General features: G+C 43.5%; 1 protein-coding gene across 1 annotated transcript in view; it reads left to right on the top strand.

Annotated features, from left to right (window-relative positions):
• The window catches only part of SUSD1 (sushi domain containing 1), a gene marked incomplete at its 5' end in the record, with an annotated part of 36,403 nt that continues 17,547 nt past the window's right edge, over nt 1-18,856 (top strand). Inside the window, 9 exons of the mRNA XM_083481413.1 lie at nt 1-295; nt 2,951-3,082; nt 5,787-5,942; nt 9,078-9,230; nt 13,179-13,355; nt 13,662-13,844; nt 14,945-15,124; nt 15,898-15,989; nt 17,684-17,870. Coding sequence (XP_083337539.1) covers nt 1-295; nt 2,951-3,082; nt 5,787-5,942; nt 9,078-9,230; nt 13,179-13,355; nt 13,662-13,844; nt 14,945-15,124; nt 15,898-15,989; nt 17,684-17,870 — 1,555 coding nt within the window. The remainder of the gene's footprint in view (nt 296-2,950; nt 3,083-5,786; nt 5,943-9,077; nt 9,231-13,178; nt 13,356-13,661; nt 13,845-14,944; nt 15,125-15,897; nt 15,990-17,683; nt 17,871-18,856) is intronic.

Here is an 18,856-nt window from a genome sequence, read left to right as displayed (position 1 = left end):
ATGGGTGGGGACCAAAACAGTAGGCGAGGCCGCCTCCGCAGGCGGGAAGCGAGGCTTCGGGCAGGAGCCCTCCGCTCGCCGCCTGGCGGCCGAGGGGGCGTGGAGAGCGAGCCCGAGGCGCCCTTCACCCTCCGGGGCCTCAGAGCTGCGGGGAGGCGCGGAAAGGCGGACCTTGGAGGCGCCATGAGCCCGGCGGCGGAGACGCGACGGCAGCCACCACCTCCGCCTCCGTCGCTCCTGCTCCTTCTCCTCCTGCTGCTCCTCTCGTCCCCTTCAGGAGGAGAGGCGGACCCGGGTAAGCGTCGCCTCGGCCCCGCTAAAGGGAGAAATTAGCGCGCGCAGCGTGGATCTCTGCTGGAGCAAGAGTGCCTCTGGCCATGGGCAGAGGGGAGCGCGCGGAGGCGGATCTGAGCTCCAGCCACCGTGGAAACAGTGCAGAAGAAGGACGCGTTTCCAGCTTGCTTGCTTTAACTTTTCTCTAGCCCACCTTTAAAAAGAAGCTTTAAGCTAGAGGATGGTGGGATGGGGGGGGGGGTAGCACCGAAAACCAAATGTTTTCCCTATGAGTTGTGTGATTCTGTGTTGGCTGCCATAGGAGCCGAGGTCCCTTTGCCCCCCATATTTATTTTGAGGGGGTCAACCCCCCCAAGTTGATGCGCATTGCCATTCAAACGATGTGCATGTGAGAAATTATATGGTGAAGGGATTACCTGTCCCCCCCATCAATTAAAATACTTAACTAACTGACCAACTGCATCGCAGATAACTTGGTTCTGCCCCCCCAACATAAAGCCCCCCCAAATAAATCCTGGTTATGCCCATGCCCCCTCCTCCTATTTTCTTCAAATTCGCACCTCTGGTGGCTGCGCATACTTTGGCTCCAGCATGCTCCCCTTTTGGAAGCGGTGTGTGCAGGACGTGTGCCATGATCCATATCTATCCTGCTGTTCCTGGAGAAAGATGCCTGTTTGTTGCATTTCTCCTCCAAGCAGCTTCCATTGGGTTTGGAAATTTGATCCACGTTCACTTAGCAGCGGAGGGGTGTGTGTGTGTGTCGAAGACAGCCGTTGCATGTGCGCAGATGGTGACAGCTTTCACGAAAAGGGGTGGTTTTGGGGGGAGGTCTAGAGTGGGGAGAACCAGGGAAATAAAACAGGTTTAATGCACACTAGGTGAAGGCATCCCTGCCCCCTCTCTGGTGTGTACAGCAATACGTAAATATGATGGGGGAACGGACAACCTTGCCGCATTTTAAGCTGCTAATGTGTACAAATGTATAAATAGCAGTTCTCCTGAAAACCGCCCACATTTCTGCAGGGGTTTTGCCCGCTTCCAGGTTTTGTTTTGAGCGCTCAGCTGTGCATTTTTAGCATTCCGAGTAAAATTTACGTCACATCAAACAACGGTGCTCAGTATTTTCTTTAGAATGTATTTGCATGTTATGGAACCTTTGGGTTAATGTCTGCATTTAGCCTTCACTTTCCTTAAAAATGCAAATAGTAAGCGCTCATGGTGGGTAGACTAATAATTATTGGGATCACAGTTGGTGTTGTTCAAGATGCTAACCATTTCCTCCCTTGCCGTGGCCCTGAAAACTGCTGCTCCAAAACCAAGAGTTACTTGGGGACAACAGAGTAATCCTCAAAGAGTACTGGCCTACTTCCCCCCCCCCCAGTCCCCATGCCTGTGTTTGGTAGTTTTGCTCCTAGGCTGGCAGCAGCACAATGCCAGAGATGAGGGCACAAGCTTAGGCCAAGACTCAGTGTTGTAACTGGACTGTGGATTGCCCTACTTTGGAGCAGGTAGTGGCAGTATTATTGTTTTATTTAAATTTATATGTTGCCCTTGCTTCCAAAGGAGCCCAAAGCAACAAACACATCAGTGAATAAAACAATACAGTTAAAAATAAAGTAAAGCAAACATCTGACAACATTAAAAACAATATAAAATAATCCACGAGTGCTTGTTGCATCAATCAGGCTATCTTTTCTATAGTTCAGATTTCCTTCTACCCACCACTCTGTAGAATTCCAGTAAGAATTCCAGCTGATTTATTGTTCTTGTTGAATTTATACACCCAGAGGTCTCAGGGCAGTTCACTAAACAGATCACAATATATAAAAACAAAATAAAAACAATAACCCAATAATATCCCCTCCCAACGTCACATTTTAAAAGGGTATAGGATATTGATCAGGTCAACCAAAGGCCTGGTTAAAGAGGAACGTTTTCGCCTGGCACCTAAAGGTGTATAATGAAGGCAAACTTCCCTGGAGAGAGCATTCTAAAGACGGGGAGCCACTGCAGAGAAGGCCTTGTTCTCGGCTTGCCACCCTCCAGACCTCTCAAGGAGGGAAGGAGGGCCTCAGAAAATAATCTCAGAGTCCAGGTAGGTTCATATGGAAAGAGGCGGTCCTTGAGGTATTGCGGTCCTGAACCGTTTAAGGCTTTATAGGTCAAAACCAGCACTTTGAATTAGGCCTGGAAACTAATTGGTAGCCAGTGTAGTCGGACCAGAATTGGTGTAATCAAATATCTTTAATATGGTCAGTGACCAGGAAGAGAATCGGTGTAATATGCTCAAACCGTCTTGAGCAACCTGGCCGCTGAATTCTGCACCAGCTGAAGTTTCCGAACCATCTTCAGAGGCAGCCCTATGTATAACACATTGCAGTAATTATTACTCCTTAGCTTTTTCGTGGCAATGAGCCCATCCAGGCCTGTTATCTGGATAGAAGAAGGCTTGTGTCATTATGTCTGCCTTGCTTCTCTGCTCCTTGGCTCTAGAAGCACATGGTGCTGGTATGAGAACTAACATTATCTTGTGTACCTGTGTTGCAGTTATACCTGAGTGTGATTCATTGGGAGGCTGAAAATGCCCCAAATGTTAATTGTCCAGTGCATTGCTAGGTAATTACCAGTCCTAATTTACAGTGCTTTTTTTTTATAGATGCCACAAGTGCTTTACCTTCTGACGTGTGTGCCACTTGCCATGCTAATGCCACATGCCAGCAGCGAGATGGCAAAAACGTCTGCACCTGTAATTATGGATTTGTGGGCAATGGGAGGACTTACTGTCAAGGTAGGTGGACATTTGTGATTCCTTGCAACTTCACAAAGGCATGTGTGGAATAACAATTGAACTGTTACAATATAGGATTTGTTATAATAACCCAAAGGCCAACCAGGGGTGAATGGCGTGACATACTGCTGCTCACATAGAACCGCTCAGATATACTCCAGATATTAATAATATGCCTTTACTGAACAAACTGAACCCCATGAATCGTAGCTTGCAACTTTCAGTTTGCTCCACTTCTTCTCTGTGAAAGTTTGTTCCCTTAAAGAGATAGACACACCTACTAGAACATAAACCTACATATGTTAGAGTTTGGCAAGGCAGGTTTTGTGATGTGGGAAGCTTGCCCCACCAGCACTACCCTGGCATGCGAGGTTGTCTTCACAGATAGGCAGTGCCGGATTTACGTATAAGATAAACAAGCTATAGCTTAGGGCCCCACTCTCTTGGGCCCCCCCAAAAAATTTAAAGGAAAAAACCCTCAATCTACATTTCCAAAAAATGGGATGCGGGTGGCGCTGTGGGTAAATCCTCAGCGCCTAGGGCTTGCCGATCGCATGGTCGGCGGTTCGAATCCCCGCGGCGGGGTGAGCTCCCGTCTGCGGTCCCAGCTCCTGCCCACCTAGCAGTTCGAAAGCACCCTAAAAAAAGTGCAAGTAGATAAATAGGTACCGCTTTCTAGGGGGAAGGTAAATGGCGTTTCCGTGTGCTGCGCTGGTGCTGGCTCACCAGAGCAGCTTCGTCACGCTGGCCACATGACCCGGAAGTGTCTCCGGACAGCGCTGGCCCCCGGCCTCTTAAGTGAGATGGGCGCACAACCCTAGAGTCAGACACGACTGGCCTGTACGGGCAAGGGTAGCTTTTACACTTCCAAAATATAAGATAAAAAACAAATAAAATAAAACCTACATACAGTTAGAGCTTAATAGAAGACGAAGAAGAAGAGTTTGGATTTGATATCCTGCCTTTCACTCCCTTTAAGGAGTCTCAAAGCGGCTGACATTCTCCTTTCCCTTCCTCCCCCACAACAAACACTCTGTGAGGTGAGTCGGGCTGAGAGACTTCCAAGAAGTGTGACTGGCCCAAGGTCACCCAGCAGCTGCATGTGGAGGAGCGGAGATGCGAACCCGGTCCCCCAGATTACGAGACTACCGCTCTTAACCACTAGACCACACTGGCTCTCAATAATTATTAATTATTAATTAATAATTAATAACCTTAATAATTATTTCGCTATTAATATACTTTTTAATTGTATTTCAGTTCATCAATTGCTTTGATAAAATACCTATTTTGTTATGTGCAAATGGCTTTAGATACCTATTAGGTCCATAAATTAGGTTCATATAGCATATATTCAACACAAAAAACAGCGACAGTTTGTTGTTGACAAAGGACATATTAAGGGCCGCATTACCTTCAGTAGCTTAGGGCCTCATCAAACCTAAATCCAGCCCTGCAGATAGGACCCCCACAGGGGCTCACAGTAAATTGAGTGAATTATCTGAACAATTGGTTGTATACATCTAAGTTCTACTTAGAATAGACCCACTGAGACCAATGGACTTCGGTTAGTAATGTTCATTAATTTCACTGGGTCTATGCTGAGTATGGCTGAAATAGTCTTCTTCCCAAAACTACCCCGAGCCGTCGATGTGGTATGGGTGGGTGTGACAAAAAAATTTCCACACCGGGTACCACCTGACCTTGCTACACTTCTGATGGAATCAATTCTCTTTTAACAAATTCTCTTTTTAATGATGTATAGGTGGTACTTAACCCCAGTAAAACTAGCAAAGATTTACCACAACAGTGATAATCTTTGCTGGAAATGTAAAGAAAAAGAAGGCACCTTTTTTCATATGTGGTGGACCTGCCCCAAGGTGAAAGACTTCTGGGAGATGATTTATAATGAATTGGAAAAAATGTTGAGATATACATTTATTAAGAAACTAGAGGCCTTTCTTCTTGGGGTAACAGGTCTTGAATTGCCCAAGAAAGATGTTAAATTATTTTTGTATGCCACGACGGCTGCTCAAATTTTACTAGCTAAGAACTGGAAAATACAAGTATTACCAACTGTGGAAGATTGGCAGATGAAGATGATGGATTTTTCGAAGCTAGCTGACCTGACTGGAAGAATCCACGACCAGAAAGAAGAGGAATACCAAGAAGATTGGAAGAAATTTAAAGACTATTTGAATAAATAGTCTAATATAAAAAAATTAGAAATCACTTGAAAGTACCAAATAGGCCTAAGATTAAAATAGGATTTACTAAATAAATGGGGTTTAGAAAGTAAGAAAAGTGAATTAGCTAGATAATAACTGGAAATATTTTGGTTTAAGAATGATATTGGAAAGCTGTTACATAAAGACACAAGGAAATTCAGAAGGGAGGGAATGGAGGAAGTCAACCAATATGTAAATAAGTATGGGCTTTTAAAGGATTAAGTTAGCTCTTATTGTTTATCTCTTTTATGGTGGTGGATAAGATGTTTATTGTACTGTTTTCTTTTTTGATGCACTCCCCCCCCCCCTTTGTGTTATCTGTTCTGTTATGTTGTTCTGTAATTGTGGAAAACTTAACAAAAAAAAATTAAAAACAAAACAAATTCTCTTTTTAAATGGTAGAAAATAACTAGAGAATAATACTGATATTTAATGGTTTGCTTTAACCTCTGCAATTTTTTTTAATGTTTCGTCAGACAAAAACGAATGTGATATTGGGGCAAGCAAGATTTGTGGAGAGCATGCTTCATGCCACAATACACAAGGAAGCTTTTATTGCATTTGTCTAGAAGGCTTCCAGGCTTCCAGTAAAAACAAGATATTCATTCCCAATGATGGCACAAAATGTATAGGTAAGTACAGCAGCAATAAGTCATAAGGAATTTTTACTGTTTTCCTTTAAGTTCTTTTTAGAACACACACACACACACACACACAGAGAGAGAGAGAGAGAGAGAGAGAGAGTTTTAGTTTTCATCTAAAGCTGTTTCTCTCTTTAATGTATGTCCTTTCCACTCCTTGAGCATGTCTAAATTGACACTTTTCATTTTCAAAATTGCTGGGAGCTGTAATTGTTATGTAGGAGAGGGGGAATTTTCTGCTATATATTTTTGGCAGAAAGTATTTCATTTTTAGAAATGCATTGTTTCATAAAATTAATAAGATACAGGAATGACTATCATGCTGATTAAGCTGACAACTAAAATATATACCAGTCAAATCTAAAATAAAAGTTGTAGTTATTATTATTTTTAACTGATTTAGAGAAGCCTTCATTCCCCCACCTCCGAAACCTAATTAATGTTTAGGGAAGGGAATATTTCAGTCTGCAATAGATTTACAAGTTTCCCTGTAAAAATAATTTCCGGGTAAAGCTTTGAATTTGTTGCAATATATACATCTAAATCACATCAAATGTGCTATATTAGTGTTTTTTCATGAGGCAATTGGGAAACTGTTCAGATCCATGCTTTCTAAGGCACAGGACAACTGGAAGTGTGGACAAACCTTCTGTTTCCCCTACTTGCTTCCCCTGGGAAAACCAGCTCTTTCGTGCTAAATCGGAGCAAACATCAATCCACAGGAAATCCAATTGATGTTTGCTCCGGTCCAGCAGTAAAGATCAGATTTCTACAGGAGAAAGTGGCAGGACCAAGCGGGAGTCTACATGAGCCCTTATGGACTCTGGAGGCCCCAATTCAAGGCTGGTGTTGGTTTCTGTCACCCAGGCCTCTTGTGCTGCTGGTCTGACAGATCACCCCAGCCCCTCTTCATCATAGTCCAAGTCCAGGCTTACTGTTCTACATATTTTGCATCTGTTTTCTCCCACAGCTGATAACATAGCTGTTGTGTTTTGTACTCTGATATCTGAGGTCTTGTGTATGCAAGCGCATGGTTGTTACTTTCCATGTGGGAAAATTGCTTCAGTGCTGCAATATGTACGTGTGCAGATGTGAGAGACTGACTTCTTGAAGGGCACGTAGCAAATCAGTGGCAGGGGTAGAACTGGGGCGGAGGAAGGGGATGCTGGGGGGGGCAGGTTGCCCCAGGTGTCACCACTGAGGGGGGTGACAAAATGCCGGGTGGCACTCACCGTGGGGCCTGCAGCGCACCTGAGCCATAGGTCTCTCCTGGGAGTGATGCGGTGGCTTGGGTGCCCGCAGGCTCCACGCTGCCCCAAACGGTCTGCCCTCCCTCTCCCCCTCAGCTGTAGGATGGCTGAGTCGGAGGAGGCAGGCAGACTCGGAGCTGGCCCTGCCCCTCGGGTGGCTGCCCTCCCCCACGCACGCCGCCCCATGCGCCCAATCGGCTTGCTCCGCCACTGACAGGGGTAGAACATGAGTCCAAGATTTCCTGATCTAAGTCCAGCTGATGCCTTTTCTCGGATCTCTTTACTGGCTTTCCTTCCCCTTCCATGCCCAGTGTTAACTGTTTGCCCTTACCTTTGAAACTTTGGTGTGAGCTTGCCCCAGTCTTATTTATTTACATGTCTCTGATCTGTTGATATTTCCAATTTCAGCGACCTAAAAGTCCCCTGCTCTCTTAAATAGCCCTGCCCTTTCTCCCTTTCACCCCCTTCTCCAAATACTTCCTTACTGCCATCCTCCTCTTTTTCTCATTTATTTATTTATTTTTCCAGATTAACATTTTCCAGTCACATATCCAACATACAACATAAAAACAAGATTCCAAGGAATCTCCTGGACTTCCCTCCTCCTCCTTGTGGGTCCTATTGTTAATCATTTCCTCCTGCATCTTTTATGATAATCCAAAATCTTTTACATCTCCATTATGGCCAAAATTCACCATTAAACTACAAGTGTTATTCTAAACCTACCGACAATTTTAGCTGTTTACAACGGTTTTTATGATAAATTATAAATTCCCCCCATTCCTTATTAAGATTTTGGTCTTCCTGATTTCTGATCCTTCTGGTCATTTTAGCCATTTCGGCATCATCCATCAACTTAATCTGTCATTCTTCTCTGGTAGGGACTTTCCCCTCATTTCTTCCAAGAAGTCTTTGGCTTAATTCCATAGTCCTCTTATCATTTGAAACTAAGGGCGGGATTCCCCTAATGAGACACAAGTATTTCTGCTTGGGCAGTGGGGCTTCTCCCCCCTGAACGCTCCAGAATTGGCTCTGGGGGCATCAGGAGCAGGGGCGGAGGAAGGGGGGTGCGGTGGAGGTGGATCACCCTGGGTGCCTTCACTGAGGTGGGTGACATTTGGCATGCTGCCAGCCCACAATTCCCAGCCTACCCCGAGCCGTCAGGGGAAGGGGGGAGCTGCGCCGCTTTGCCGGCTGCATCCCCTCTTCCCCCTTAATTTTGACAGCTGGGGGAGGCTTGGGAGTCACGGGTGGGTGGTGCGCTGAATGTCCGCTATTGGCGGCTCGCTCCGCCCCTATGGGCAGCCCACTTGTGCCACTCTGTGCACCTGAGCAGCTATATCCCATGCCTGGGAGGGCACCCTCCATGCCCCTCCCTCTTTGGGAGCATGCCTGCCCTGGGCAGCATGGGCATATGCTCTGTCGCTGATCAGGAGAAACCCCACAGCAGCTGGAAGGGACGGGGACTTGTTCCGTCGGGCAAATTGCAATGCTTGTGTTCACAGAACAGTCATAATATTACAACACTGAATCCCACCCTTAGTCCATATTCACACACCCCGGTTATACTTCCCTCTTCATTTCTCCCCTTTCTTTTCTTGTTTCCCTCACTGTTGAAAGCCCCCTGACCCAAGGACCAGTCATTTTCATGTATGTTACAGTTTAAAGCACTATGTGTGGTAGTTGCTCAGAGCAGGCCCACTGAAATGAATGAACATGACTAAGTTAGGTCCATTAATTTCAGTGGGGCAGCTTGGTGCTAGGTAAGCTCTAAACAATAATTGTGGCTGCATGTTGGCTCTTGCCTGCCACCGGGTTCAAAATATTTGAAGCAGTCTTCATAAAAAGACGGTCACAATTGTATTACATTTTCTAGATCTTGATGAATGTGGAGTCTCAGGCATCTGTGGCCTTGGAGGACGATGTGTGAATACGTTAGGAAGCTATGAGTGCTACTGTATTGAAGGATACCAGACAGAAAATGGAGTGGAACCATTTCATTCGCGTACAGCAAATACTTCGTGCAAAGGTGAATGCTTGTATTTTTAAAAAGAGTAAAGTTTTAGGCTCCTTTGGGTATTGAAATACAAGGGAAAACATGTCTGTATGCTCTGCCCAATTGTGCAGTAAGTGGTAAACCCATCTTCCAGTATTCTAGCTGATGAGGCACCGGAATGATTGACAAGCACTCAATTACAAGGTTGAATCCCTAGTACAGTGGTACCTTGGTTCCTGAATGGCTTAGTTGTCGAACAAATCGGCTCCCGAACACCGCAAACCTGAAAGTTAAGTGTTCAGGTTTGCGAACATTTCCCCACAGTGTTTAGTGGGACTTACTCCCAGGTTCACAGGCATAAGATTGCAGCTTACATGATAAATAGGAATGCGGGTGGCGTTGTGGTCTAAACCACTGAGCTTCTCGGAAGGTCGGCTGTTTGAATCCGCACAATGCGGTGAGCTCCTTTGCTTTGTCCCAGCACCTGCCAACCTACCAGTTTGAAAGCATACCAGTGCAAGTAGATAAATAGGTACCACTGCAGCGGGAAGGTAAATGGTGTTTCCGTGCACTCTGGTTTCCATCACAGTGTTCTGTTGCGCCAGATGCAGTTTAGTCATGCTGGCCACTATTATTACTCATAGTGAAAGTAAGATTCCATTTTTTTACTAACGTAAAAAGCAAAACACTGAATGGTAGAGGTGTGTTGTTTAAAGTATTTTATACCCCCACTTTTCCTCATATAACTCACAGTGTCTTACAAAAACAAAGTAGTAGTGCATAAAATGAATAAATGCAGCAATGCATTTATTTATTTCAGTAATTAATTTTTTCCGCTCTGTTTAGCTGAAAAGAGAGTGGCTTAAAAAAAATAAAATCGGTAGTAAGACAGCCCCTGCCCTCAGGCTTAAAAGACCTGAAATGCAAAGAATAAGAGATGGGGTGGGAGGAGAAAAAATATATCCTTACGTACTAGTTTTTTATGTTAGATATATTATAACGACCAGCTGCGATGAAAAAGTTCAGGGAGATTGATGGAATGGTTGCCACTAGGTGACATCTGGGGAAGGCTGAAGGGCGGTTGGTCTCTCAGCAGAGCTGATAGCATAACTCTCCTTCTTTTCTTTCCCTCTGCCTTGTGGTCTGCAGTAAAACAGCTTAAAAACAACCATGTTATGCGCTGCTAACAAGAGAAAGAGGAGCAGAAAAGTCTGTTCCAGATACGACTCAGAAAAAATGTAGCTGCTTCTACACCCATAAAACAGCCCTCTGCTTTTTAATTTCTGTTTTCTGGAGCAGTTTGGTTTAAGACATTGTCGCTTGTGTGTTGTATGAGTGTCTGGGACTCTAAAAAGCGGAAGAACACGCAGAATTTAACTGCCAAGTTCTGTCACTTTTTTCTCTGTGAAAATGCCTAGCACGATAGTTATCTCATGGGAAAATATATAATCACAGTGACTTGTGTTTTCAGGGGGGAAATGTAAAGAAATGAAAGTAATAACAGCAGCACTGCTGCAAGAGTCAGGAGCTTTTACCACTTTGCCATGTGGAGCTGGCATAATCTTTGGATGACTCATTTTAAATAAGATAGCAGCACCTCCTGAGAACTGTGCTTTGGCAGTCATTGTAATAATATAGTAGAAATAATCATTATAATAATGATCATAAAAAGGCAGAATACTTCAAGGAGGCTATATAATTGCTTGAGTGCAAGACTCGTTGTACCAGCGCACAGGCTTTTGATGAGCCATGCCAGTAGGTGTGCCAGCACATTTCAAAAGGCAATGCTATGCAGGCATCTCAGTGGTATTATGGCAACATTGCAGGCAGGCGTGGAAATATTTTAGAACTGCGGTGAAAAAATCCAGGGCCTGTACCAGGTACCTAATTCAGCCGACTCAGGGCTTATGTGAAGTATGGGATTTTAGAGAGATGATGGTCCCATGTGCTGCAGCATGGGCCTATAGGAGCTGATAAAAGAGGGGATAGTTCCTGCCCTTGCACTAACACTGATCTGACCTAAATGCCACACCTAAAGTGCAAAAGTGTCAATCTTCTAGAGCAGTTAGTAGGCAGAGCTGGGCTTTGAATGGGCTAAATGGGCTTTGAAATCTAAATGTTTTCTTGTCTTTGTTTTCTGCAACATTTTTTTTATTAAAAAAGAGGCTTCTGCTGGAGGGCAGCTTTGGGCAGAGAGCAGAGAAGTGAATGGGAAGAGGTGCTTAGCTTCAGCTGCCATTTCTTTGCTACAGATTATCCTCATGTTCCTCTCATCTTTCAAATTAGGTGTTTTCCAGTGGTTTCAACCCATTGGGGAGAGAAAGCTGCTTGGCTTTGTGATGTGAGCAGAAAAATGGATGGGAAATGGTTTCAGGACTCTTCGCCTCCACTGCTTTTCCATTTTAAATTGACACATCACAAAGTTGCTCCCACCCCCCACCCCCCACCCAACCGCTCCAAAAAAAGTATGGCATCAAAACTATAAGCATTCTCATTAGTTACTTAACTGGGTTTGCAGGAGGGCAAGGATCCCCTAAAATTTCTGGGTGCCAGTTCTCCGCATAATGTCTGAAATCAGTAAATGTGGGGTTTGGTCAATGAGTTTAGCAAGGCCTACAAGGGACGCGGGTGGCGCTGTGATCTAAACCACTGAGCCTAGGGCTTGCCGATCGGAAGGTCGGCGGTTCGAATCCCCACAACAGGGTGAGATCCTGTTCCTCGATCCCAGCTCTTGCCAACCTAGCAGTTCAAAAACACGTCAAATTGCAAGGAGATAAATAGGTACTGCTCCCGCAGGAAGGTAAACGGCTTTTTTGTGCGCTGCTCTGGTTTCGCCAGAAGCAGCTTAGTCATGTTGGCCACATGACCTGGAAAAACTGTCTGCGGACAAACGTCGGCTCCCTCGGCCAGTAAAGCGAGATGAGCGCTGCAACCCCAGAGTTGTTTGTGACTGGACTTAACTGTCAGGGGTCCTTTACCTTTTTACAAAAGTCAAGCCAGTTTCCTCAGGAGACTGACTTGTGAGAGGTGCCATCAAAGAACAAAACAGGCGATGGCATAGTCGTTACCCATCGGGACATTCAGTAGCAGACAGGAAGTGAGGTGGAGTCCCTCCCCCAGCTGTCTGCCAGTTAGCAAAAGCCAATAGCAGAGCTGGGAGGGGGAGGTTGCCAGGGCTACGGGGTGTGTGATGTCACCACAGAAAAATGTGTCATTTTTGCATGAGGCTCGGGTTGTGTTTTAGCAAGGGTTTTGGGAAGAAGAACGGTGGAGAGAGATGCCATACAGGCTGAGGGATAGACATGGGGTGTGTGGGGGGGGGAGGCTCAGAGATGGTGTTTGGGCTGCTTTTGAACCCAATGGTGTGCTACTGTTGGGAGCAAGCCCCACGCGAGTTGCGATGCTCAGAATCCTCTCTCTATCCAAGCTCAGGTGTCAATATGTGCAAATAAACCATATTTCATAAAGGCACTACGGTCTCCACCATGCCTCATTTTCCCCAAAGGAAACACAAACTTTGATTAAATGCCGAGATCCCTGGGATCTTTCACTGCTCAGCAGAGATTGGAGTGGCTGGCAACAGTAAAGACATATAAATGTAGCAAAATGTGTTTGTAAATTCATGATTTAAGCAGCTGGGGTTGTCTCAGTTCTGTGTTGTGTACCCTAGGGCTACACACACACACACACACAATATATTTAAAGTACATTTTTCTCACCAAAGAATCCTGGATACTGTATTTTGTTGAGCGTGCTGGGAATTATAGCTTTGTGGCCTAAGCAGCCGTTCCCAATATTCTTTGGGGCGACGAATGTGCTTCAAATGTGTGATTAGTGGCAGCCATTGTTACTTTAAGAAATTGGGCCTTGCATGTTCTTTCTATGAGAAAAGAACACTTACAAATCATAGAGTGTCGTTACGAATCATAGAGTGTCTTTGCCTTATAGTGTCTTAACTTATCCCCCCCCCCTTTGTTGCAGTTGTGGACTGTGGGCTCCCGCCTTCCGTTCCAAATGCATATTCTGCAGTCAACAACACAACTTATGGAAACAAAGTTGTTTATACTTGCCAGCCTGGTTATGTCATCGAAAGTGGAAATTCCACTGCAGTTTGCAGTTCCAGTGGACAATGGAAGGAAGCTGATTTTGTATGCAAAGGTAAAGAAAACAATTAAAAAGCTTTAATGATTGCAGCATTTATTTCAACAAAGGCTATTTGTTACATTAGTTGTAAGCATATCTTAAAAAATTAGGCATGCTTAAATCGCAAGGAAATCAAAGTTTTTATAATTAAAGTCAATGGGACTTAAGTATGTAGTTAAATGGCTTGGTTCTCTTGATTTCATTAGGTCAAAGTGCTACTTCACAAAATGCTCAGCAGCAAATATTTTACTGATAAATAAATATTAATGGGGAAACCGTTATCTTAATAATGCTGTCACCTTTCTCTTTCTTTCCCATTAGAAATCGATTGTGGAAAACCACGGTGGTTTCCAAATAATACAGATATTATCTGGGATAACAGAACAACTTTAGGAAGCATGATATACTATAAATGTAGGGAAGGATTTCAGTTTTTTGGCGAGCATAATTTTTCACAATGCACAACATCTCAGAAGTGGGGAAACATCACTTTTGAATGCAAAGGTAAAAATATCATCTGTAATCTACATTAAAAACACTCATTATTTATGAATGAATACCAGCATAATAACTATCCTTTGTGAAGAAGAAAAAATGTTTTCCTGAAAACCCCAAGGTTTTCTTAATAATGGTAAAATGATTTTTAGGTATCTTGACAAGTACTAGAGGTTCAGGTTCAGACTAGTTGAGAAGTTAAGCAGCATCCCTGGAAAAAGCTTCACCTCTCATCTGCTCAGATGGCTGATTCTTGGTTTACATTTTCTATTTGGTTATGGAAATTGGAGAACACGGTATACAAGGCACGATGGTCATATTGAGAATTTTTTTATGCCTGATGTTTTACAATATTTTTATACATGCTGTAGCTGGGGAAACCCAGCCAGATGGGCGGGGTATGAATAATACAATTATTAATATTATTATTATTAAATATTCATATTCCCAGTTCTATCCCATTGCTGCTTGACAAGAGGTTTATTATTTTGTAGTCAGGTTTCTACCGTATTGGGGACACAGGTGGCACTTTGGGTCAAACCACTAAGCTTCTTGGGCTTGCCGATCAGAAGGTCGGAGGTTCGAATCCCTGCGACGGAGTGAGCTCCTGTTGATCTGTCCCATCTCCTGCCAACCTAGCAGTTTGAAAGCATGCAGTGCTTATATTTGGGCCAATATGGTAGATAAAAAAGGTAAAGGGACCCCATTAGGTCCAGTCGCGGACAACTCTGGGGTTGTGGCACTCATCTCACTTTCAGGCTGAGGGAGCTGGCGTTTGTCTACAGACAGCTTTTCGGGTGATGTGGCCAGCATGACTAGACTTCTTCTGGCGCAACAGAACACTGTGATGGAAACCAGAGCGCACAGAAACACAGTTGACCTTCCTGCCACAGCGGTACCTATTTATCTACTTGCACTGTGTGCTTTCAAACTGCTAGGTTGGCAGGAGCAGGGGCCGAGCAACGGCAGCTCACGCCATCACGGGGATTTGAACCGCCGACCTTCCGATTGGCAAGCCCAAGAGGCTCAGTGGTTTAGACTGGGATGACAAAAAGTCTAGACGACTGCAGTTGCATTTCTGAATTAAAACAGCTTCTGATCCCATTTAGAAATAAAATGTGGCAAACCTCCTGCCATACATCATTCCAACATGATATGGAATGGGATATCAAAGCCGGGAAGCCTTGTGGAATACAGATGTGTCAAGGGCTTCTACAACACGAGCATGAAAAAACATTCATTCTGCACCAAAAATGGATCGTGGGAAATCTTGGATCTAAGATGTGAAAGTAAGTGCATGGTGATAATCCTAGCACAGATGTTGTGGGCAAGTTCTAACTAAGGGACACTGGAGTTGTTATTGCTCTTGTGGCGAAGCGAGGGCACTATCCCTTTGGCAGGCGTCTACGGGTTAAGAACCAGAGGAGGTTGTTTCTTGGAATCTCCCTGGCTGAGGAGAAAGGGTTAAAGTGCTCCACTGCCTCCCGCAGTTTGGTCAAACTCATGCTGGTAGCTTTGAGAACACTGTCCAACCATCTCGTCCTCTGTCGTCCCCTTCTCCATCTTTCCCAACATCAAGGTCTTTTCCAGGGAGTCTTCTCTTCTCATGAACTACCCTCTCCCAATACTGTAGAACTTTCAGAGAGGACTCTTGAAGTTTTTGGAGCTCTGTGTTTAACAGAACAACAGTGGCATCCAGTGGATTTCTTTGTTAACAACATGCATGTGACAAATATAGTAATGATGATTGATCAAAACCGGGTTCAGCAAATAGACAAGATGTAAACTTAGAGAATATGAAGCGTTAGCAGAAGCCGTAACAGGTCTCATTCTAGAGCAATGATATGGCGGTTTCCTGTATTGTTGATGGAACAAGGTAAGTGATGATGGCAAAGGATGGCTGCCCTTTCCCTGTCAAGTTGCAAAGTTTGTACGATGAAAAAGCTGGATTTAGATTGCAGTTGTTACTAGATCCTGTAATTGAAACAGTGACAAGAAGAAACTGGCTTTTGCATGCCATTCAACAATGGGAAATGTTTTCGTTTGTTTGTTATTTTTGCAGAAGTTAAAGACTTTGTTGGTATTGCACTAAATAACTCTTGTTTGATGTGGAGGAGGCTTAATGGAAATGCAGCTGTCAACGAGACTTACCAAGTGCGTGAGTTATTTTAAATCTTTTTTTTTTTGTACTAGAAAGATTAGAGGTTCTTAGCTTTCTAGTGGGGGGCAGGCAGGTTTCTGTAAGTACGGGAGGATGTATAAACATTTTATTAAAATATTGCTAAATAACAACATCTGCAAATGTTTTTTTTTAAAAAGGATGTGATTTGATTGCTCACCGTTTCTTCTAGATGGCATAACATAGGAAGTAAAGCAGAAACAAAGAACTTCTGAGCTGCCTGGAGACATTTACAACTTGATAAATATATAACTGCTTCTTGATTGGCCAGAAGGGCTTCTGTTCTGGCAAAGTCAGTTCTGTCTTTAATGCTGATTAACCATCTTGGCCTGTCTCCTTTCCATCTCACAGTTATAGATACAAATCTAAATAGGATTTGTGGAATGATCTCCCCAGGGTCATGGGGAGGCCTGGCCGCCTTCATTACATATCCTTAGGTGCCTGGCAAAAACATTACTCTCCTCTCCTCTCAGGCCTTTGGCTATTTAAATAATCTATGGCCCTTTAAACACGCTGTGGGTGTGTTATTGTGGGCTTTCGTTACTATGTTGTATATTTTTCTGTTTTTATATTTCAAATGGCTCTGTGATCAGTGCCGGATTTATGTATAAGCTAAACAAGCTATATCTTGCCCCCCCAAAAAAAACCTAAAGAAAAAAAAACCCTGGATGTACATTTCCAAAATATAAGATAAAAACAAATAAAATAAAACCTAAAAATGATTGTATTAACTACAATTGCATTGTACAGGTTATAACACTTAATTTCATATTAATAAAGCTATTTATAATTATTAGAAGTTTGCATCATATATTTACACCTATTATTATTTCATGTTACAGCAAGTTTCTAAAGACTAGATTATGAGTCTTTGTAAATTGTGTTTCTAAAGGAACTTTTGTTATTGCCAAATGCCAATGTGTTTGCATTATTATGTTTGTTCTGAGTAAAAAATCATTTTAAATTAGAGCTTAATTATTTCACTATTAATATACTTCTTAATTGTATTTCACTATTAATATACTTCTTCTTAATTGTATTTCAGTTCAACAATTACTTTGATAAAATAAATATTTTGTTATGTACAAATGGCTTTAGATACCTATTAGGTCCATAAATTACCATATAGCATATTTTCAACACAAAAAGCAGCGACAATTTGTTTTTGACAAAGGACAGCTGGACATATAAAGGGCCCCATTACCTTCAGTAGCTTAGGGCCTCATCACAGCTAAATCCGGTCCTGTCTGTGATCCTCGGATGAAGGGCAGTATAGAAATTTAACAAATAAACAAATTTGTACCAGCTTATCTGTCTTGACTTCTTCCCCAAAGACTCCTGGAAAAACCCATGTGGTAAAAGTGTGGCCTTTTCAAAATGAACATCTCCGGAGTTCTTTGGGGAGACAAAATGGATCGTTAACCAAGTTTATATTATAAAGGTAAAGGGACCCCTGACCATTAGGTCCAGTCGTGACCGACTCTGGGGTAGCGGCGCTCATCTTGCTTCATTGGCCGAGGGAGCCGGCGTACAGCTTCCGGATCATGTGGCCAGCATGACCAAGCCGCTTCTGGCGAGCCACAGCGCCACCTGAGTTCCTCGTTTATATTATAGCTATGCCCTAAAGTTTTGTTTCTGAGAACTGACGTACTTTTCATTTCCCATACAGCTCACAATGAGAATGCTAGGGAATGATTCGAAGAAAACTGTGGCTGAATCAAAGATTAGCTATACCACAGCCGAGGAGGCTATAAAGATATGCTTGGAGCTACGTCAGGATGCAAACTACAGTGTGGAAGTAACTACAGGATCCACCAATTTGGCTTTAAAAGTCCGAATAATGCACCCAGTAGTTGGTAGGTGCTGCAGTTTGGCAAATCATCAATACTGATAGTTAGGAAATTTTACCTGAAAATCTTCAGTGCTGGTGATGACACAAAACAGTGTTCTTAAACTGGTGGCTGATAATACTGAACTGGAGGCCACTGCTCATGAGGAATGGGCTAAGATTGGCTAAGATCTGGCCATGCATCTCGTTTGCAGCAGATCATAGCAGCAAAAGGCTGCTCTACTAAGTACTAAAGATGCTTGCCATGAAGGAATTGAATAAAAGTAAGACTGGAGATGCCAGTATAAGTTGCAATTTCAGCTGAATTTGGGGGAACCACTTGAAGCATCCATTGTGTTGAGCTATTTCAATTGATTTGCTCATTTCAAACACCTGAAAGTCTGTAATTTTTTTATAATAAACCTGATTTGCAATGAGGGAGTTGAACATAGCTGTCAACTTTCAGATTTGAAAATAAGGGATCAGCAGCCTCACCTGTCCTGGAGACAGTCTATGGGATATCTAACAATCCGGGATAGCAGCGGGAAGCAGCGGGAAACGGCACTGAAATAAGGGAATTTCCTGCAAAAAAAAGGGAAGGTTGACAGCTATGGAGTTGAATAATTTCAATTGCAACTGTATGCTAAAGATTCTGTAGTGCAATGGGCTGGTGAACCCTTGTGATAATGATTAGTGGATTAAAACAAGCCAAAGAACCAAATTGGAAAGCTACATATAGGGCCTAGAGAGACTGTGTGCTTTGGACCAGGAAGAAAGAGGGCAAGCAAGGGAAGGGGCCAAAAGAGAGTTGGGTTGCAAATGAGGAATTATGCCAAATGTGTCTTCTGCAGTAGCGTTGTGACCTGGCTACCCAAAAATAGCCATGGCAGTCAAGAAACAGGTGAGTGGGCCTGAATTTTTCATATTGGATTTGCTCAAAACAAGCAGTTCTGATTGCAGGCAACTTCTTTGGTGTTGCGTTACCTGTTATTATTAATAAAATACCAGCATAGC

The sequence above is a fragment of the Podarcis liolepis genome (genome assembly GCF_965112155.1).
Source record: "Podarcis liolepis genome assembly, chromosome: 17".
Lineage (NCBI taxonomy): Eukaryota > Metazoa > Chordata > Lepidosauria > Squamata > Lacertidae > Podarcis > Podarcis liolepis.
The sequence above is the reverse complement of the archived record's forward strand: the minus strand, read 5'-3'. Positions and strand labels throughout refer to the sequence as shown.